At 37.1% G+C, this 23,041-nt stretch overlaps 1 protein-coding gene across 1 annotated transcript; it reads right to left on the minus strand.

The window, feature by feature from the left end:
- Positions 1-222: 222 nt before the first annotated feature.
- On the minus strand, positions 223-17,259 carry LOC127623120 (serine/threonine-protein kinase H1 homolog). The gene is made up of 3 exons (XM_052097380.1): positions 16,976-17,259; positions 12,295-13,427; positions 223-2,355 (listed from the first exon to the last, which is right to left on the minus strand). The coding sequence occupies exons 2-3, from the start codon at positions 13,243-13,245 to the stop codon at positions 2,038-2,040; spliced, it is 1,269 nt and encodes a 422-aa protein (XP_051953340.1). The 5' UTR covers positions 13,246-13,427; positions 16,976-17,259; the 3' UTR covers positions 223-2,037.
- Positions 17,260-23,041: the final 5,782 nt, after the last annotated feature.

Raw genomic sequence — 23,041 nt, forward strand, 5'->3', positions numbered from 1 at the left:
AAAAGGAGAAAAATATATATTTTCTCAAGGTTGTTTGAGAATATTAGGCAAGCTTATGAGTGTGACAAATTGGAAGAAACCACAAATAAAATTATTTGTTTGTCAAATACTGTCATTGAAATAAAGTATCCAAAACCAATGTGATATATTGCATACATTTTACAACAAATTGAAGGATAACTGTGAAACATGACACAATGCTGACACAGGACACAGACTGATTTTTCCTTTAATTTTTATATAGGATTTTATAAAATGACATAAAGAACAGATTTAAAAACATTTAACTGAAGAAGTCTTCATATCATCACAGTTTTAACAGTAATTCTTTTTTTACAAGGAAGTTTGATCTCAAATGTTCCTCGTGAGAATTTCTTTGGCATATTTGCTCTTTTCTGACAAACAGGGCTAATGAAAAGGCAGCCAACAGGCCTACATGGTGGTTCAGCGCCTTGCTCAAGGAGCAACAGCAGGGGACAGCGAAAGTAACCAAAAGTAGGATTTAACGATAGGGCTTCCAACTTTCAACCACTCTGAGAGTGATCAATATCGGTTAGTATGATTCATTACTAGAATGCGTCACAACAAATCCAACAGTATTAGCCAAGAATGATCCTTCATAGAGGACAATTACAAACTTGATGAGGTGAAAAACAAAAAAAAAAGAAAATGTTGTTATAATTTACTCACCTTCATGTTGTTCCAAACCCATATGACTTTCTTTCTTCCATGGAACACAACAAATTAATAGAATGATAGCCAAAGGAATCATTCACCTTCATTGTATGAAAAAAATTAAATAAAATGAAAAGATGCAATAAAAGGAAATGGTGACATTTTGTCTTACTGATGTGTTCCACAGAGGAATAAAAGTCATGTGGATTTGGAACAACAACATGAGGCTGAGTGAATAATTATTAATTTTGGAGAGAAATATACCTTTAAAGTCAACAATTTCACAACAGTTTTTTTTATATTTGCATACTTTTCCACAGATATTAACAGTTGATATAATTAACATCAGCATCCATACCAGGGTTGTAGCTAAAGCTAGTTAGAGACTGGATACAATAGTTGAAGCCCCTAAAGCAAAACACTAGATTTATTGGACAAAGTAGAGCTTAGAGCTCACTGATATTCTTGAATTAGCCATCCAGGTTCATTATAAATGTGGTCTGTGTGGTTACTTCAAAGCAATCTCCTTATTCACACTAGTGGCATCTTTGAAGTTTAATGTGAATGACAATGAGGCTGTAAGTGATAGACTTACCATCTCTTCAATTTCACGAATGGTATAAAGCTGTAAAAAGCTCCTTGATCACATCTGATTTCCACAACTTATGTTGTCTGGAAATGTTTGTCTGAGTGTTCTTGAAAATATTTTTTTTTTCAATGTTTTGTCCATGATCCAAAAACACTTTAAACTTCAGTACAGCCCATTGAGGAGACAGTGTGTCTATTCCTCACAGCCTCATTGTCATTTCCATTAAAAATCAAAGATGGCGCTGCTGTGAATAATGTCTATTACCAACAGTATGATTCTAACCTTTCCTTTTGTTCAAAAATGATGTTAAGGCACATTTTATTATTACTAGGCCATTTGATTTGTTGCTAATAATGAATAAACAGCACATTTCCCCTTTAGAAGCGCAATCAACTACGTGGGTACCGTAACAAATAATTCCCAGCAAAATCAGAAAGAACAGCCTACAAGATAAGTCCTTCCAGCATCTTTGTAAAATCCTGTTCAACAGATACAATCAGGTAAAAGACAATGAGACAACATAATAATGAACATACAACCAACAATAAATAAATAAAACACTCACATAAAAGGTAATACAAGAGAGAAACAGCAGAAAAATAGAAAATGTATAAAAATTTTAGGAGGTTTTCTGCTAATTGGCTCATTCTTGATGGCGTAGGAAGTTGACATCTGAGTCAAGACTCATTATTGTTCTGCTCTCTCCAATGTTCTCATCTGGACTTGTAGGGCACAAGTAGTCTTGTTTGTAATTGTGTGGCTTGCAGTTGCCCTCAACCATTACATTGTTGCTGGTAACGGCGGTTGAGTTCTCTCAGCTCTTTCTCGCGAACACGACGTGCCTTGCTGGACTTTGTGGAGCGACTGGAGCGAGTGGACTGGGCTGATTTGGTGCTATGGCAGCGTGATGACGCTCTCTTCAGGAGGTTCTGGGAAATGGACCGTTGTAGGTTCTTCATGGAGGAGGAAGCAGCCATGCTGACAATCCAAGGGTGTTTAAGTGCCTGACCCGCAGTGAGACGTTCACTAGGATCCACCGTGAGGACACGGTCGATGAAGTCCTTTGCAAGGTTGGACACACTTGGCCATGGCTGATAGAAAGGGACAGAACAATAGAAAATGGCTTAGATAATAGGAATCAGACATCCTCAAAAGATTCTGAGAATTTAGTGTGAACACAATCCGTATGTTTACATGTGCAGTTATAATCGAGCTACAGCAGGATATTGTCTAGTCAAGCTATAGTCTTCATCTGTCTGTCCAAGTATACATGACATAATGCATAATTGAAATGCATAACTGTGGTCCGATTAATGTATAGGCTATACATGCTGAACGAAGCTGAGCTACAATCTTATTATCTAGGTCTGTTAGTCCAAATTCACAAAAATTGGTCTGCTATGATTTCAGTCAGTCTAAAGCATTTGCATGACATTTTATAAAGACAAATTATTGTTTTAGTTTGACTAAAATCAGACTTTTAAAGTGCACATACCACTGACTGTGGAGGAATGTCAGAAAATAATTAGATACAAAATTTCAATGTTGGAGATTAGTCATTTTTTCTCCCCAGTAGATCTCTTAGTAGATTGAATTACATATTCTCAAATAGATAAATTAATATTGTTTTGCACTTCATACTGTGATTGTCACCCCAAAACTTCAGACAAGTAAATAAGACCTCAATCACATGACAACCCAGCTAGAATATGTTAATATTACTACAGAATATTTAACGGAGCAAAACATTTACAAATTATCCCATATTACCCAATGTATCAGATTATCCTAATTCACCCCACATAAAGAAAATGTATTTAAGAGTTGCTGATTTTGAAAGTGCTGTATTTTACGATTGATTCACATTTTTGCATACTTTAAGGATTATTCCGGGTTCAATTCAACTTAGCTGAGCTCAATCGACAGCATTTGTGGCATAATATTGATAACCCCAAAAATGTATATTGACTTGTCCCTCCTTTTCTTTAAAAAAAGCCAAACTCTGGGTTATAGCGAGGCACTTACAAAAGGGGCCAATTTTTGAATGTTAAAATACTCACTTTTTCAGAAGAATAGCCACAAGATGTAAACAAAATACATGTTATCATGATTTTGTGTGATAAAATAACTTATTAACCTTTTCTATGTAAAGTTATAGCCAATTTTACAATTTCGTTGCCATGACGATGTGATGTCAACACAACCTAAAACCCTAAAGCAACCATACAAATTACTATTTATACAACTTTACAGCTAAAATAATACATGAGTTTTAACAGAATAATTAATGCAAGAGCTTTTATGAAAGTATAAGCTTCAAATTTGTGACTTTAAACCCTCTAAAAATGGGACACATTCACTTCCATTGTAAGTGCCTCACTACTAGTCCAAAAAAACTTTAAGAAAAGGAGGGACAAGTCGAAACATTATGCCACAAATGCTGCTGATTGATCTTAAATTTTATTGAACCTGGAAAATTCCTTTAATTTATTAAGTGGTCATATCAGACTTTTGCTAACATTATCATGTGAACCAGCGAATTATTTCTGCTGTCTGTGAACACATTTGTGAAAGGATATGAGAAATACGCAAGAACCAATCAACTACAGTATAACAACAGCTGAAACTTGAAAGCATAAATCAATTCCAGTGAAACGGAAAGAAAGCACAATCACTGGACCGTATCACCTGCGCCATGTCTTTCTAGATCAATACACAAAAGGCTCCAGGGAGTAACAGCAGATAGCAATGGAAAGTGTATAAACTAGTTACCTTAAGTTAATTTTTACTTAATCGGCTCATCTTTAGACTAGCCATGCATGTCTAGGTATGTTATAACAACTGGCCACACACTTGCAGCTCTACAAGCCAGAGAGAAAATTAAACATTGTTCGGTTTTTGTTGGTTAGCATAACTCCTCCAGGGCTTTTCACTGCAAAGTCCACATTTGACTCACAGCAGAAGAGAGGCCCTGATGCACACTCTCTGCCAGGAACTCTGCGGCCTGACATCACACACTCATGCAGGGGGTTACTGCGGGATAAGACACGATGACAGGAGTGTGCTGGTTATTTTCCTGCTAACACAAACACATACACACTCCCAAGCGCACGTAATCGCACAAAAACACAATTAATAAACAGAGGCGCACAAATAAACACGTCAGGAAATCTGAAGCCAAAATACAAGACGAAATGGTTGGCAATTGTTGAAAGTGTCTGAAAGACATTCAGAACTTTGTGATGAATAGAAACAAAGCACAATGGAGCCAACAGCCAGACAGAAAGAGGCAAAACTATCTTAGCCTTTTTTTTCTTCTGCTTTTGTGATGATGGCTTTGTTGGGAATATTTCCATTTAGGAAAACAGCTCCGAATGGACTGGGTAAAAGCCTCAATGACCTCTAGTAGCTGTATAAAACAGATTCTTCAGCCTAAGCCTACTGTCACCTGACCAAAGACACTTAAAAAGCCACTATGAGCACAGAAAAACAGGTTACTTCAGGTTAATCAAATCAACAACATTTACAGAGAGTTTGCCATTATGATAATTTAGAAAATGTTAGAATATTGTTTTATATTTAAAAGTATGTACATTTTAATAGGGTTTTAATATGGTTTACTGAACAATTAACATTGTAAAAAGTGAAGTGTGTAATTTCTGCACAAATAGTGGCACTAAATGGAATTTGAAAAAATATTGAATGTTTCCAAACAGGTTTCCCAATACTTAAAAATGTAAATACTTTACCTCTGATTCAAAAGTACATAAAAATATTATTAGAGAGCAGAGATAATTAGAGAGCAGAGTAACTCAGATAACCCCTCTGTACAATTGTAGTGAGCAGAAAAACATCTCATAATGCACAACATAACAACCCTTGAGGCAGATGGGCAACAATAGCAGAAGACCAAATTGGGTACCACTTCTGGAACAGAAAAATGAGTCTGCACTGGGCCTACCATTTGTGTACCTCAGCAGAAATCCAGATTTGTCAGACCAGGCAATGCTTTCCAATCATCTACTGCCCAGTTTTGGTGAACCTGTGCCCACTGCAGCCTCCGTTTACTGTTCTATGCTGACAGCAGTGGTACTTTCAAGATTCAAGATTCTAATCTCAAAGCACCAAAAATCAGTCCTTCTCCAATCTGGCATCCCGGCCAAACAACAAATTACATCTCTTGGTCACCTGTCCTCATTCTTATATCACAGCCAGGGACATATTATGACTTGCAAAGGCCCTGGGGACAATTATCTCCAAGGGACCCCCTCCAATTGTTGTTTTCAGGGTTTCGTTTTCCTGCCCAAATGGGTTTTCGAGCGGCGGGATCACTAAACTAAATTGCACAACCTTCATGCTACATACATCCTACATGTGTATGCGTAAGTATGTGTATGTGCTCGGGTATGTGTATATATGTGTGTGTAAATATATATATATGTATATATATGCAGGGTGCATGCGGAAAGTATTCACAGCGCTTCACTTTTTCCACATTTTGTTATGTTACAGCGTTATTCCAAATTTTATTAAATTAATTATTTTCCTCAAAATTCTACAAACAATACCCCATAATGATAACATGAAAGTAGTTTGTTTGAAATCTTTATAAATAAATTAAATATTTTAAATGATATCACATGTACATAAGTATTCACAGCCTTTGCTCAATACTTTGTTGAAGCACCTTTGGCACCAATTGCAGCCTCAAGTCTTTTTGAGTATGATGCTACAAGCTTGGCACACTTATTTTTGGGCAGTTTCTCCCATTCTTCTTTGCAGGACCTCTCAAGCTCCATCAGGTTGGATGGGGAGTGTCGGTGCACAGCCATTTTCAGATATCTCCAGAGATGTTCAATCTCTGCCACTCAAAGACATTCACAGAGTTGTCCCGTAGCCACTCCTTTGTTATCTTGGCTGTGTGCTTAGGGACGTTGTCCTGTTGGAAGATGAACCTTCGCCCCAGTCTGAGGTCCAGAGAGCTCTGGAGCAGGTTTTCATCAAGGATGTCTCTGTACATTGCTGCATTCATCTTTCCCTCGATCCTGACTAGTCTCCCATGTTGTTGCCACCACCGTGCTTCACTGTAGGGATGGTTTTGGCCAGGTGATGAACGGTGCCTGGTTTCCTCCAGACATGACGCTTGCCATTCAGGCCAAAGTGTTCAATCTTTGTTTCATCAGACCAGAGAATTTTGTTTCTCATGTTCTGAGAGTCCTTCAGGTGCCTTTTGAAAACTCCAGGCGTCATGTGCCTTTTACTGAGGAGTGGCTTCCGTCTGGCCACTCTGCCATACAGGCCTGATTGGTGGAGTGCTGCAGAGATGGTAGTTCTTCTGGAAGGTTCTCCTCTCTCCACAGAGAAACGCTGGAGCTCTGTCAGAGTGACCATCGGGTTCTTGGTCACCTCCCTGACTAAGGCCCTTCTCCCCTGATCGCTCAGTTTGGCCAGGCAGCCAGCTCTAGGAAGGTGGTTCCAAACTTCTTCCATTTACGGATGATGGAGGCCACTGGGCTCATAGGGACCTTCAATACTGCAGAAATGTTTCTGTACCCTTCCCCAGATCTGTGCCTCAATACAATCCTGTCTCAGAGGTCTACAGATAATTCATGGCTTGGTTTGTGCTCTGACATGCACTGTTAACTGTGAGACCTTATTTAGACAGGTGTGTGCCTTTCCAAATCATGTCCAATCAACTGAATTTACCACAGGTGGACTCCAATCAAGTTGTAGAAACATCAAGGATAATCAGTGGAAACAAGATGCACCTGAGCTAAATTTTGAGCATCATGGCAAAGCCTGTGAATACTTATGTACATGTGATTTTTTTAGTTATTTATTTTGAATAAATTTGCAAAGATTTCAAACAAACTCTTTTCACGTTGTCATTATGGGGTATTTTCTGTAGAATTTTGAGGAAAATAATGAATTTAATCAATTTTGGAATAAGGCATAACTTAACAAATTGTGGAAAAAGTGAAGCGCTGTGAATACTTTCCTTTCACACCCATGTTCACACGTATAGCGGGGTCTCCCTTCAGAAGTGCTGAGTGGACTTTTCCATTTGGATGCATGCTGGGCATACCTGTTCGAATGCCGCAAGCTAAACCACTCTCGCTTTAGAGCATTCTCCCATTTGAATCACAGTGTGAGCCCTCCCTTTAGAATTTTTTTTCCAGAAGTATCTGTTAAGCCAAATTACCAAATGGAATTGTTGCTGGCTCGCTGTCCTAAATACATCCTGCCACAGTCATGGTACCGATCTTTCACCTTAACGCCTTTTTGGGGGGGTAATCAGGACTCTAGTCCAGTCTCGAACTCTGAGCCCTCCAGTATACGGACAGCAAGCCAAATATGTTTACCACTTCAACACAAGATTATATTAACATACCAACTACTGAAATGGAGTAAATTAGCAGAGTTCAGGAGGAGTATGTTCATTATAATCTGATAAATCACAGCCTGCGACAAGGCGTATATAAGCCACTCCTTTACCTGCTTCCTGTGACAACTCTCCTGACATCCCACCTCCACCTATTCTCTAGATTAATTATTTATCTAAAGAAGTAAAGTCCAGGGGGATAATCATGACTCGAGTCAAGTCATAAGCTCCAAGCCCTCCAGTATATGGACAGCAAGCCAAATACATTTACCACTTCAACAGAAGATTACATTAACATATGAACTACTAAAAGGGGTGTGAACATTTATGAGACAAAAGGAAAATGCAAACTGATCTTCTCAACTATATATACTTGTGACAGGGCGGAAGTAGGGACTGGATGTGCAGAATCACCACCTGGCCCCGCCCTCCGTCCTGTCACAATACTGTTTATAAAACCTCAGATTAATGGGTTATCAGCTGTTCCTTTTTTTCGGCTTTCTATCTTGTTTCTCAACAGCAATCTAAATAGAGCAATTGTGATTGGTGAACTGTGATTTGGTGAATAAAAACTTAATGTTTCACTTTAGGAGCCAATGGCTCCTAAGTAATAAAAAAAAAAAAAAAAAGAAAATGCATATGTGTCAACAACTATTGGAAATGCTGACATTTACATCCTTTGTGTGAATAAGGGATTGTTCTTGTTTGTTTTGCCATACAAGTGCTGTGGAAAAGTATTTGCCTCATCCTGATTTCATCAGTTTTTTTGTATTTTTCATAATAAATTGCTTTAGATCTTCAAATGAGATATAACATAAAACAAAGGCAACCTATGTAAACACAAAATAAAGTTTTTTTTTAACAACTGGAGCAAAAATGTTATCCAATACCTATATCACCCATGTGAAAACCTAACTGCCCCCTTAAACTTAATAGCTGGTTGTGCCACCTTTAGCAGCAAAAACTGCAACCAAATGCTTCCGATAACTGGAGATCAGTCTTTCACAACACTGTGGTGGAATTTTGTCCCACTCTTCTTTGTGGAACTGCATTAGTTCAGCCACATTGGAGGGTTTTCAAGCATGAACTGCCTGTTTAACGTCCTGCCACAGCATCTCAATCGGGTTCAAGTCAGGACTTTGACTAGGCCACTCCAAAACTTTAGAGCCATTCATAGGTGGGCTTACTCCTATGCTGTGGATCATTGTCTTCCTACATAATCAGCTTGAGCTTAAACTCACAGACTGATGACCGCACGCTCTGCTTTAGGATTTTCTGGTAGAGAGCAGAAGTCGCCCTGGCCCTGAAGCAGCAAAGCATCCCTACACCATCACACTACCACCACCATGCATGACTGTAGGTATGTTTTTTTGTGGAATTCTGTGTTTGATTTATGCCAACGGAACACATCTTCCAAACAGCTCCACTTTCAACTCTCAGTCCAGAGAATATTCTCCCAAAAGTTTTGAGGATCATCAACATTTTTAGAAAATTGGAGTCATGAACAGTGACCTTTATTGATGTGAGAGAGACCTGCAGTTCCTTGGATGTTGTCCTTGGCTTTTTTTAGTTTGCCGTGCTCTTGGGGGAATTTTGGATGATCGGCCACTTCTGGGGAGGTTCACTACTGTGCCAAGTGTTCTCCATTACAGTACTACAGTAGATAAAGGCTTTTGCTTTCTTTGGAGTCTCAGAGCCTTTGAAATAGCTCTGTAACCCTTCCCAAACTGATGTATCTCAATCACCTTTTTCCTCATCATCATTTCTGGAATTTCTTTTGACATTGGCATAGTGTGCTACTGGGTGAGACCTTTTAGCCAACTTCATGCTGCTGAAAAAGTTCTATTTAGATGTTGATTTGATTGAACAGGGCTGGCAGTAATCAGGACTGGCTGTGTCTAGTCCAGCTGAATCCCATTATGAATGCAGTTTCATAGATTTAGTAACTAAGGGAAAATACTTTTTCACACAGGCCCAGTTGGTATTGGATAACTTTTTTGCTTCAATAAATAACATTATCATTTAAACTGTATTTTGTGTTTACCGAGATTGCCTTTGCTTTATGTTTGAATTTTTGAAACAATTTAATATGAGATATACACAAACACAGAGGAAATCAGGATGGGGGAAAATACTTTTCCATAGCACTGCTTATACAATATATACTCTATATTTTATAACAGTTTGCATGTTTGTGAAAACAGTCATCCAAAAATCAATAACAGCAGTAGGTATTGTACAGTGCAGGTAAACAATACACAAATAACACTAACATAAGCATTTTTACTCTACTTTAGGAAAAAGGGAAATAGGAAACATCTGCATTTCCAATCTCTCAGCAGCAATGGTTTTGCACATAGGATCCACACACTTCAGTGAATTCTCAAAGGTTATATGGCCCACACAAACAGCTCTGATATAACACCACAGCTGGCACAGGGCAGAGGCATTATTAGTTTTATTTATGTATTTATTTTTTACAGATAGAACACCTACACACTTTTATTACTTTTATAAAAAAAAATTACTTTGATTATACATTTAGGTTTTGTCGCATTTACTGTATGTGGGATTAAACTTAATCTGTAACTTTAACTCTGCATAACTTTCAAGCTTTATCTGCATGAGACATGAAGGCCTTTAGTTGTCATGTGTGTGCCACAGTGAAAGTGTGATTTCAAGGTGAAATCAGATATATTTTGAAGGGGATCTTTTTTGCCTAAGCCTGTGTCTCTCTATTTGAAGATTATCAGTCTTTGACTGGTTCTGACTAAATAAACACAAAACATGATTATGGAGTTTATATACACTGGCGGCCAAAAGTTTGAAACAATGTACAGGCTTTGCTCTTATGGAAATAATTTGGAACTTTGAAAAAAAATGTCAGAACTTCTTAAACTACTTCAAAGAGTTCTCATCAAAAAATCCTCCATGTGCAGCAATGACAGCTTTGCAGATCCTTGGTATTCTAGCTGTCAGTTTGTCCAGATACTCAGGTGACATATTTCATCCCACGCTTCCTGTAGCACTTACCATAGATGCGGCTGTCTTGTCGGGCACTTCTCATGAACCTTACAATCTAGCTGATCTCACAAAAGCTCAATGGGTTTAAGATCAATAACACTCTTTTCAAATTATCTGTTGTTCAATGTCTGTGTTTCTTTGCCCACTCTAACCTTTTCTTTTCTTTTTCAAAAGTCGCATTTCTTTACAATACTTCACAGTTTTTTGGTCATTTCAAGCATCTTATAGCCTTCATTCCTCAAAACAATGACAGACTGACGAGTTTCTAGAGAAAGCGTTTTTAGCGTTTTTTTTTTTTTTTACCTAATATTGATCTTAAGACATACCAGTCAATTGCATACTGTGGCATAACTGCATAACGTTAAGCTTCATTTAACTAAGCAAATTGCTTTCAGCAGTGTTTGATATAATGGCAAGTGATTTTCTACTACCAAATTAGCAATTTAGCATGATTACTCAAGGATAAGGTGTTGGAGTGATGGCTCCAGGAATTGGGGTCTAGATTTGATCAAAAATGCCTTTTTTCAAATAGTGATGCTGTGTTTTATATCAATAATGTCCTGACTATACTTTGTGATCATTTGAATGCCACTTTAGTGAATTAAAGTACCAATTTCCTTCCGAAACAGTAGAATCTGTACATTATTCCAAACATTTGTCTGCCAGTGTGAAGATGTATATTTTATGTACACATCATGCAATACATTATATTACAATAAAGTATAAAGTCATTTATATTTTAATACTTTATATATATATATATATATATATAAAATATTTGCTAATATCATTCATCCAGATGCCAGAATACCCAGACTAAAGCTTTAATTGAGTGTTACTGTAGTAAGTCAACTGTACTGTAATAATCTTTGTGGCATCTGAAAGAATGGTTATAAAATTCCAATCAGTATTGTTCTGCATCGAATTCTTTGGCACATCTAAATACACAAATGCATTGCTAAAAATATAATTTAATATTTTTGTGATGTAGCCAGTAAAAACACTGCACTCCTGACAGATAATTAGCAGGTGTGTAGGAAAAACACTGAAGTAAATAAATAAGGAACAGTCCCTCACACTGCTGCTGCTTGCGACTAGTACAATTTATTAATACGTTATGTTTACAAGAAACGTTGTATTAATAAATTGCATAATATTTGCAAGCAGCGAAAGTCGTGCTGCACTTTTTTCTTATTAATTTACTTCAGAAACGTAGCAAGTAAAAATGTTGGCAGGGCAAATAAAATCTGAACTACTGGCCTGCAAATCCTTACCCTTGAGCCCTAGTTGCACTTGTTTTCATTTGTACAGAAAGCACTTTCCTTGAAGAAAATGTTCCAATGGCATGATTGCTATTTGCTACTCTCAATGGTCTCATATATGATGCTAAAGTAAAGGTAAGTCACTCTGGATAAGAGCTTACGCAAATACATAATATTCACAAGTGCACTTTATAACTGTTGCGCTATCAACACAAAGGTCAAGGTTTTTGATTCCCAGGGAATACATACAATACACAGTATACTGTATATACTGATTAAATGTAAAGCTTGAATGCACTGTAAGTTACATTCCGCCAAATGAATAAATGCAAATGTAAAGCATATGGTCGCTCTGTCCTTACCTCCCCCGAGAAGCTGTACTTTCCTTTGAGGATCTGTCGGTAAAGGCGCATGCGATTGTCATCCTCAAAAGGCATGGTACCACTGAGCAATATGTAAGAGATGACTCCCAGTGCCCACATGTCTACTGCATTAGTGTATGGCTTCCGAACGAGAATCTCAGGTGCAATGTACTCAGGTGTTCCACAGGTAGTCTTCATCAGGCATTCATCACCTTTCTTCCTTGTGCTGGCCAAGCCAAAGTCTGTGATCATGATCTTGGAATCAGCACCCGGATGATAGTAAAGCAAGTTTTCAGGTTTCAGGTCCCTGTGTGTGATGCCCAATGTGTGGAGGTACTTCACCCCATCAAGAACCATTTGCAGCACCCGTGTGGCATCCCTTTCTGTGAAAGACCCTCGAGCAATGATGCGATCAAACAATTCTCCGCCAGTGGCCAACTCCATCACCATGTAGACCCGCTCTGCTGTTTCAAACACCTCCATCAGCTGGATGATGTTGGTGTGGCGCACACGTCGCAGAACGCAAAGTTCAGATTCACATACTTCTCTGCCCTCACGGTAGCGTGTCTCGATCATCTTGATGGCATATGGCTGCCGTGTGCTCCTGTGCTCCACTCTTACGACCCGACTGAAGCTGCCCCGACCTATCAAAGCTTTGATATCATATTTAGCAGTCACTCGAGGTTCAAACTTGGCCCTGTATTTGGCTACTTTTTTCCGGTGTGGGTCAGCGGGCTCCGGCTGGTTGTTACCTGGTGGTGGGGACTGACTCACCTTTGAAGCAGCCTGGCTTTGACACTGAGGGGATGGTGAGCCTGTTTTCTCCCTGCCACCTTCACTTTTGATAAAGTTTTTATACACATCAGTGTGCTGAGGCTCTACCTTTTTGACCAGATCTAGTTGAACATCAGTGGGTGGCTCTGGAAGGACTTTGCTCTTCCTGCACCCCATCACATCAAAATCCTTCCTTCCTGGTGCCAGCAGCACATTCTCATCTCCCAGGCAACATCCAATCGGTAAACAGTGCAGTGCCACACAGGGAAGCTTCTGGTCCCACTCTCAGAGATGTCTCCAATTGACACCCCAGAAACGTCCTAAATTCAGGTGTTATGAAATTTAAGTGTGCGGTCAATCTGAAATAAAAAAGAGAAATGTCTTAAATGCTGTAATAAATCATAAAATTATAATATGGTTAAAAAATATTTTCCATGACGAAGAGTGAGTAGTTAGATTTGAGCTCTTGCTTGATATCAGTGTGAACAGTAACAGTTCAGAGGAATCATGCACTTTTTTTTATGAAGGGGCACCAGAGTCAGCCACCGCATATTCCACATATAAGACTAAAACTTATTGTCTGTACCTCAAAGATCAGACATATTTAACAAACTAGTTGTCAATTTTCAGACATTTTTATAATCGATATTTGTGGCAATTAACTCAATTAATCGATTAATAGTTCATTTTAATACTGCAAAACGCACGTAGAGGACTCCAAATATTATGTGCCTGTTTAAATATAATTTATATTATTACACTTAAGAAATGCATGTATCCTTATAAAATATTCTTAGTTCGGTGTATTTTAATATATTTAGGCTAGTTTAGTACGAATTTGTCATATGTTTAATTACTGTTAATGAATCACTGTTAGTCAAAACTCATTTACATATTTGAGTTTGGAAGGATGCATCCTTCATGGGCACTCACAACCCACAATTCTTTGCTTCAACAGAAATGTCTAAACAAATTATGCCAATTTGCCCGTAAATATGATGTTCAAACACAAGTAATGTTAATTGCTAAGTTGAAGTTACTCAGTAAATGGGTGCAGAGTATGTAATATGTTTAAGTATATAATATATAATTGAAATAAAGTATTAGACTAAAAGTACACCTGTAAAATATATTTTTTTCTCTTTACATCTTTATATCTTTATAATTATCCTAAAATGTACCTCATACATTCCCTTCTAAAGGGACTTTTGTTCCCTTCTCACTCAAAGCACTCACACTTGTTAAAGAGTGGTGTGCTGCCACTATTCTTTATCATCTCACATCAGCCTTCACTTGTCTGTCTAATGAGAAGTCAAATTAAAAAAAAATCAACCTTTGAAGCAATGTACATATTAAATGTACAGTTTTGCCACGATTGAAAAGTGTATTTTTTATGATATAAACAAAAAAACAACAACAACCTGCACACAGCACAATAACAGCATAGCACTGCATTGTGGGTTATAATGGTGACATACCCATAAGCCTTTGCGCTTGAATAAGTATGCATGCATTGGAAATGCATTGGGGCTACAAAAATTAAAAACAAACAAAAAAGCATGTACAAAAGTTTTTATTCAGACTTAATAAAAGTCTTAGTTTAATTAGTGTTGTTGTTTTGTTATCAATATTTATTTTATTTTTTTAAATTTAAGTCACCATTATGGCGATTAGTGTTCTCTTGAGCTGGCACCTTGGACCTTCTTTCTTATTAATTTATGTTCTTCCGGCCAGTCAATTTGTGTTAAAGTTAAACGCGAGATGATGCACTGTGCTAATTGGAAGACAAAACATAAGGTCAGACTGAATATCTGATCCTACCTCATAAACAGCACTAAACGTGTCAATAGTTACACATTACACGTAAAAATATAAAAGCAAAAACAGTAAAGGATATTTCAGCAAAATTATATCAGCAATCTGAGTGTTTTATGTTTTTGATGATACATACAGAATAACAGAAGTTGATAACAAGACACACACAGATATCAACTCTCGGCATACAAAACGCAACAATGGTGACAATTAACAAACATATTTTACATAAAAAGGTAAAAGCTGAACATTAAAATACAAGTATCTTAGACTGCAACAAAAACAACATCAAAATAGTAAAAAATCTAAGTAAATTCTTCATGCCGCAGTGCATGCTGGGAACATAGCTGTTAATTTCAACAACAGTAGACAGTAAGTAATTTAACAGGAATATGCAGCTAAATTGCAGTTGTATATTGTAGCTGTCAAAAACAGTAACTTGCTGTTAATTTCAAGAATGGTAACAAACCGTATTTTTACAGTATAATGCTGGCAACCACAGCTGCCAGTAGTTTACTGTTTTTTTACAGGATTTTATTTTTACAGTGTGTCATAGCAACCACGTAACTGTTTCCGTTTGTCCTAAGAAGGCCGTCTCGTTTAAACGAGGACACTCTGTATACTGCAGCCTTCAAAGGATGCGTCCTACCTAGCACACAGCCTCTGAAACGAGACACAGCCATTGATTACACTGAGCCGCTTCACCTTCATCTATGCCGTTCTTCTTCTTTAATGCACGCAAGTGCCCTCTAGCAGCAAATGACTGTATGGACAGCCTTATCAAAGTCTGCTAGCATGATTACAAAGCATTTGTCCTGAAATTAATTAATCGATGATTGATATACATTATCGATCAAAATATTAACGATGATTAATAAATTATTGATTAATTATAACATCCCTATTAACTGTGCATAAATGTAGTCAATTAACTGGCTTTTATTAACATGACACGGTGCTTTCCTTCAGGTGCTGCTCGATCTTACATGTGAGCACGAGCTCCTAATAATTTATGGGACACCACCTATTTTGAAACTTGTGACTCAATTAGAATAACCAAATGTAGATGTGAATAAAGATTTCTTTCACAGATATTCTTTTTTACAAGCAATAATCATTAAGCTTAATCGAGGGATCAAATATGCCTGGAAGTTCAAAATAACCCACTCAAAATCCACTTGGCTGGAAATTTTAGGGGGAGCGTGCCCCCTCAGTTTAACTGGGCATGACGCCTCTGTTCATGTTGATTGTGGATAACAATTAGTTTCTGTTGATAACAATATATAATTACAGCTAATTTTTACACCATAGATTTAAACAATATTGGTGATAATACATAAAAGAACAGTGAATATAAATCAATGCATTCCTCAATTTATCTGAATAATACTATTATTTACGCTAACATCTATAGCATGAACAAAGATCACAAACTATTGCCAGTATATTACGAGACATTTATTGGCATAACTGGCATAAATCTGTTTTGCATATGTTACAGTAAACTTACAATGATATGCATCACTAAAAAATTTAAAAAATAAATAAATAAATTGGAGCAGCTGTCATATGCTGTTTACGGAAATGTGTTAGTAATTGTTTATGACAACAAAACAGAGTATGGTAATAAGTGAATTAAGTAATATCCCACTAAAAAACTTATTAATTCAGCACTTTATATATTAGCGCTACAGTTAGACTAAAATCTCCACATAAATAACAATAACTTTACCACAAAAAATGTCACTGGCCCCCCCACAAAGACTCCATCTGAGACACTTGTTCACTTATACACAGCTCAAAACAAACTTGAAACACTTTTCTCTTCCAGTTAGGTCAGCGCTTCAGGCCCTAACGGAACCAGTCGTGTTTTAAAGTCGTTAAACCCGTTAAAATGGGTGAAAGTGAGCGATATAGTGGTTATACCCCCCAGAAACTCCCAATCCAGCACAAATCAATTGTTTTCTCGAGGCCTGGATAATAAAAGCAAACTTAAGCTTGGAGGTTTCAGTAACTTTGCGACTTTAAGTTAACGATATCCACTTAAAATCAAAATGTGAAACAATAAAAGTGTAAATAAAAAGAAGAGTACCTTAAGAGAGATTTTGTTACAGTCGATGGAGCGAATAAGAAGACGAGATTCCCAGCGCCAGCCTCTTCACCTCAGTTTCAGCTCTTCTCTCCATTTTACCGCAGATTTCTCAAACTTTAATCCGACTGGAAAGATAGAATACCCCCAGTGTTTGCTAACATGAACATGCCGAGTCCAAAAATAACTTGTATCGCTTATCTCTTCAGAGAAGAAGCGATACTGTTAGAAAAGTATGAAGTTGAGACTGCCCGCTTGGAAACAGTGTTTTCGGATTGGAGCCACCTTTTTTCCTGTGTAGTAGATCTCTCTCTCTCTCTCTCTCTCTCTCTCTCTCTCTCTCTCTCTATCCCCCTCTCTCTCTCTCTCTCTCGCAATTAAATTCAATTAAACTGAATTGAGCTTTATTGGCATGACTTGTTATAAAGAAAATATCAATCAATCAATCAATCAATCAATCAATCAAAACACATTTTTAAGCAAAAAATGATTGAAAATGAAAAAAACCAGAACCATAAATATGGAGAAATAAACTAGAAATGATGGCCGTTTGAGCGTCTTAATGATAAACGTCTTTGTCAAATGTCAAATATGTAAAACCTGTAATGAACTTTCTGTAATGGCATGCCATTCTATTTTATTGATTTTCATCAAAGCACAGCAGTTATAATTTAGTTTGCTGTAATGAGGCTGAACCCTAATCATAATGAGAGGCAAATTCAATTCATAGTTTCTGAAAACATTTATAAATCAATGATTTATCTAAATCAGTTGTAAATAAATTATGCAATTTACAGCAAAGTTACTTTAACTTGTAAGTTGTTAAAATCAGCATTCATTACAAAATTGAATTAACACTACAAAGAAGAATTATTTCTTAAATGACCATCAGATTTATTTGTTTTTTACATTTTTACTTTCATACATTTCTGTAAATTTTTACTTTTTGCTTTCATTAATGAACGGACTAATAAACAGACTTTTAAATTGAAAATGTAATTATCGTTATGTGTCGTATCTCGCTTCATAATAACTTTTCACAGAGAATTCATAGAGCGCGCCGTGTAAATGTTTTTGTCCGAAGTCCTATTACACAATACTTTCCTCTAACAGTAGAAACTACAGTATGAAATCAACTGCTCACCCATTTCTGAGATCAATTTGAAGTTGCAATTTTGGTTTAGTTTATTGTCATTTGTTTCATTTCATATTTAGTCCTTTCAGATGGTAAACATTTATACATATAAATTATGCAATCAAAAGTGCATTTGAACAGCGGTGAAACACTTTCTTTACATTCATATCTTACATTCATACGAGCAGACAGAGAAGTAAGTTTGGAGCAGCAGAAATAGAAATAAACCTAGTGTAAATTGTCAGTTTAGCTAAGATAAAATGCTATTTCTAGCTATTTGTTTACATGCATGCACATGTAAACAGACACGATCATATTTTTTATGAAGAATTCACGTTAGATCAAAATGTCTTTTTTTCCTAGTAAGACCTTTGATATTAGGGCAAAAATCATATTCTTGATCATATATTTTGAATTGTTTTCCTGTAAAAATATCAAAAAATCCTTAAAATAAGATCAATGTGATTGATCTTGCTTTAGAAACAACACTGCATAAAAGTTTTTTCAGAGAATGTCTTTGTCACATGTATATTTTGTCTTACTGTACTGAGGTTTTATAGTCAAAACAAGTGAAAAAATTCTACTAGTGCTGAAGAAGTAATCCAAAGTATTTAGAATATGTTACTGACCTTGAGTAATCTAATGGAATACGTTACAAATTAAATTTTACAGCATGTATTCTGTAATATGTAGTGGAATACATTTCAAAAGTAACCCTCCCAACCCTGTAGTATATATATATATATATATATATATATATATATATATATATATATATATATATATATATATATTCTATGAAATACCATACAGGCCTATTAAAATACATATTTAGATACCTATATTTTAATTTAATGGATGTTATAACAGCAATCACACGATTTTAAGGTTCATAAGCATTCAAGACAAAATATTTTATTAAATGGCATCTACCACCAACTGTAAATGTTCACACTCCATACAAAACCCTCCAGATGAATACATTTTTATTATTGTGTTTACACAGATGCCAGCAGGCTACTCATATGTATAATTACCTTAACGTCTCAATATTTGGCTACAGCAAGCAAATATGCACAATTGATTTTCTCGGCATAACAGCCAATTAAATACTATGTAGTAAGCACTCTTAGCTAATGCAGCAAAATAAAAATAAAAAATAAAAACTGAACCGTTTGTACCTGTATACACATTTAAAAGTGGTCCCGCATCTACAGGCTTGTCATGCAGTCAAGTTTTGGAAATTAAAATAAAATCCAGAGAGAGTCTTCTTCACAAGCTCTAGGAACAATGATGAAAATATTTCAGTCATCTCTATGCTGGATCGATTTGAGTTTGATTGGATGCTTATTGATTTAAATGTGAATGGATGCAAGGAATGGAATGTTACAAATGCGGATATACTCGTTTCAATGCAACTATAATACAATCAAAATTTATTAATGTAAGAATTGCACAAATTATTTTATATTTATTTAAAAATGTTACATTCTTTCAGAAATAAAGACAACCAATGCAGTGACTCATTACGTTTTATGTTGAATTTGGCCACGGCCACAGATCTAGTGTCAGCTTTCCCTTCCGGCAAGTATTTAAAGTTAAAGCTTTATGAGGTGAGGGAACTGAGACAGTTTACTGGCCAGGGGAAGGATAAGTCTCGCCCAGCCTTACACACGCTCCGCCTATACTCCTGGGAAGAATGCAACTCTGTGATGATGGAAGATTCTGAGAACAGAAAAGTTGTTCTCAAGACAGGAGTATTTTTCATAAGCATTTTTCATGTCAGTTCGGGGTAGGTTGTCACATTATACTGGGGTACGTTGTCACATGTGTTTTTATGCTGTAATCTTATACAATTAATTAATGAAAATTTTGTTGGCCAAATAATTTTATTGTATTTATTTTTTTATAATTTTGCACGTCAGTCTTTGTTCTTGAGGACATTTTACATCCTGTTATTGGCTCGATGCAACCACTAGATTGTGCTGTTTTTCAGTTAATGTCAACTTGCTTTATTACAGTTTTTGTTGATCGTTTTAGTACTATTATCGCAAGTATGTGGTAAAATCTCACAACTCTTAGTAAATAACTCCACACTCATCACACTTGTAACGCAGGCAAGCTTTCATTCAAAACTTGACATTGTTCATTCATTTGGATTGTAAACATCTCTCACCACACAACCATTGATTCAAAATAAAGTTTCTCATGAAATGTCATGCGAACATTTGGTTCAATCACCAAAACACAACATAATTATATCTTGTCAGTTTAGTCGTTTTAACTACCAGTGAATCCAATAACAAACAATGCAAGATACATGTTTCAAATCGCCCTTAGAAGTGCTGAAATTAATATGCTACAGTACTGTAAAAGACATATTACACAGTTTTCACATTAGGCAATACACTTACATTACCCAACATTTCCAGAATCTATCATTTCCATAATATCTATCCTATGTGTAATCATGTTGTGATCAATGAAGACATCTTCTACAAACATTTTGGGCAAATAGTTTTTTCAGATATAATTGTAGCATAGGTATACTCTCTATAATCAAATGTACACAGTTAAATAAAACAAATGAACTAAATGAAAACGAAACGTAATATTTAGCACACGTTACATTAATTTGGATCAAGCCTGTCTTGAGCATTTGGCCATAGATTCTCGTCCACATCACAATTAATTTGATCATTGTTCATGCGCCTTGGGAAAAACATTTTGGCATGGTTAATCCATGCTTGACATTGGTCTACACTGATGTCATCACATGCCTCATCCATGGCCTGAAGGGGGGTGGCGAGCTCAAGGGGCAGGGGATCATAGATCTTCCACCTCCATGCTGAAAAAAGTCCTCAAAGGAGAGTATGGGGGCAGGTAGAGGGTCATGAATCGGGGATGGGCCTGAAACCATGCTTGAACCACCTCTGCATGGTGGAACCTGACATTGTCCCACACAATTACATAGGTGACCCTTTCACCTTGACAGGCCAGCTCATTTAATTGAGAAACTAATGAGATGTGCAGCATTGTAGGAGCAAAGTAATGGCCTACGTCCTACCACACCATCTTCAGAGATAGCTGCACACATGGAGATGTTTCCCCCACGTTGTACAGGCACTTGGCTGATGAGGTTCCGTCCACAGCGGCGAGTTTTGACCAGGTTAAAGCCCTCTTCATCAACAGAAATGTACTTGTGATGGTTTACATCAGCATCAAGAACCATCACCCTCTAAAAACTATATTTCGGTTAGTTCTTTTTACAGTGTAGTTCCAATATACATATGAAGCAGGTGATGCATCAAATAGAAACAGTTATACAGTATAAAGTGCTGTACCTGAACATACTCAGCCCTCAGTTGTTTCACCTGGTTATTGTTTCTCTTAAAAGACACCAGGTAAATGTGTTTCATTGATACCTGGTGCCTCTTCCAAAGGCAGGCTACTGTTGGTAGGCTGATGGATGCCATATTGGCAAAGGTGTCATTCACCTCAATTGCCTGATTTTATTTCCGACAGCCATATATCATTGCCGGCCCTTACCATTTCTACCAATGCCCACTCCTGCTGGTCAGTCAGCACACGGCCACCACTATAGGGTTTTCTGTCAGTTCTAAGCATAGAACAGAGTATACCGTCAATAGATCATACTGCAAGAATACTGTTACATGTTTTATGAATTTACATGCATTACAATTTACTGTAAATGATATGGTGAAGCACAGTATATACCCCCCAGACTTAACAGATTTCTTGGCCAAAAGTTCAGATGATTGAATTGACAGTTGATCTTTTTGACAGATCCCTTGTCCATGAGCTCTTCCTATTCCTTGCTGTCTATCCTGCTCCATGTTGAAAGAAATTGCCATTGTTGAATACCCCATAATGACAACGTGAAAGAAGTTTGTTTGAAATCTTTGCAAATTTATTAAAAATAAAAACCGAAAAAAAATCACATGTACATAAGTAAAAGGCACATGACAGCCCACCTGGAGTTTGCCAAAAGGCACCTGAAGGACTCTCAGACCATGAGAAACGAAATTCTCTGGTCTGATGAAACAAAGATTGAATCTTTTGGCCTGAATGGCAAGTTTCATGTCTGGAAGAAACCAGGCACCGCTCATCACCTGGCCAATACCATCCCTACAGTGAAGCATGGTGGTGGCAGCATCATGCTGTGGGGATGTTTTTCAGCGGCAGGAACTGGGAGACTAGTCAGGATCGAGGGAAAGATAAATGCAGCAATGTACAGAGACATCCTTGATGAAAATTTTATTAAAAATAAAAAAAACGATACTTTTTTTTACGATACTCAATACTTTGTTGAAGCACCTTTGGCACCAAATACAGCCTCAAGTCTTTTTGAGTATGAACCTATTTTTGGGCAGTTTCTCCCATTCTTCTTTGCAGGACCTCTCAAGCTCCATCAGGTTGGATGGGGAGTGCACAGCCATTTTCAGGTCTCTCCAGAGATCTTCAATCAGGTTCAAGTCTGGGCTCTGGCTGGGCCACTCAAGGACATTCACAGAGTTGTCCCGTAGCCACTCCTTTGTTATCTTGACTGTGTGCTTAGGTACGTTGTCCTGTTGGAAGATGAACCTTCGCCCCAGTCTGAGGTCCAGAGTGCTCTGGAGCAAATTTTCAACAAGGATGTCTCTGTACATTGCTGCATTCATCTTTCCCTCGATCCTGACTAGTCTCTCAGTTCCTACTGCTGAAAAACATCCCCACAGCATGATGCTGCCACCACCATGCTTCACTGTAGGGATGGTTTTGGCCAGGTGATGAGGTTTCCTCCAGACATGACACTTGCCATTCAGGCCAAAAGATTCAATCTTTGTTTCATCAGACCAGAGAATTTCGTTTCTCATGGTCTGAGAGTCCTTCAGGTGCCTTTTGGCAAACTCCAGGAGGGCTGTCATGTGCCT

This window comes from Xyrauchen texanus, chromosome 29 (assembly GCF_025860055.1).
Source record: "Xyrauchen texanus isolate HMW12.3.18 chromosome 29, RBS_HiC_50CHRs, whole genome shotgun sequence".
Classification (NCBI taxonomy): domain Eukaryota; kingdom Metazoa; phylum Chordata; class Actinopteri; order Cypriniformes; family Catostomidae; genus Xyrauchen; species Xyrauchen texanus.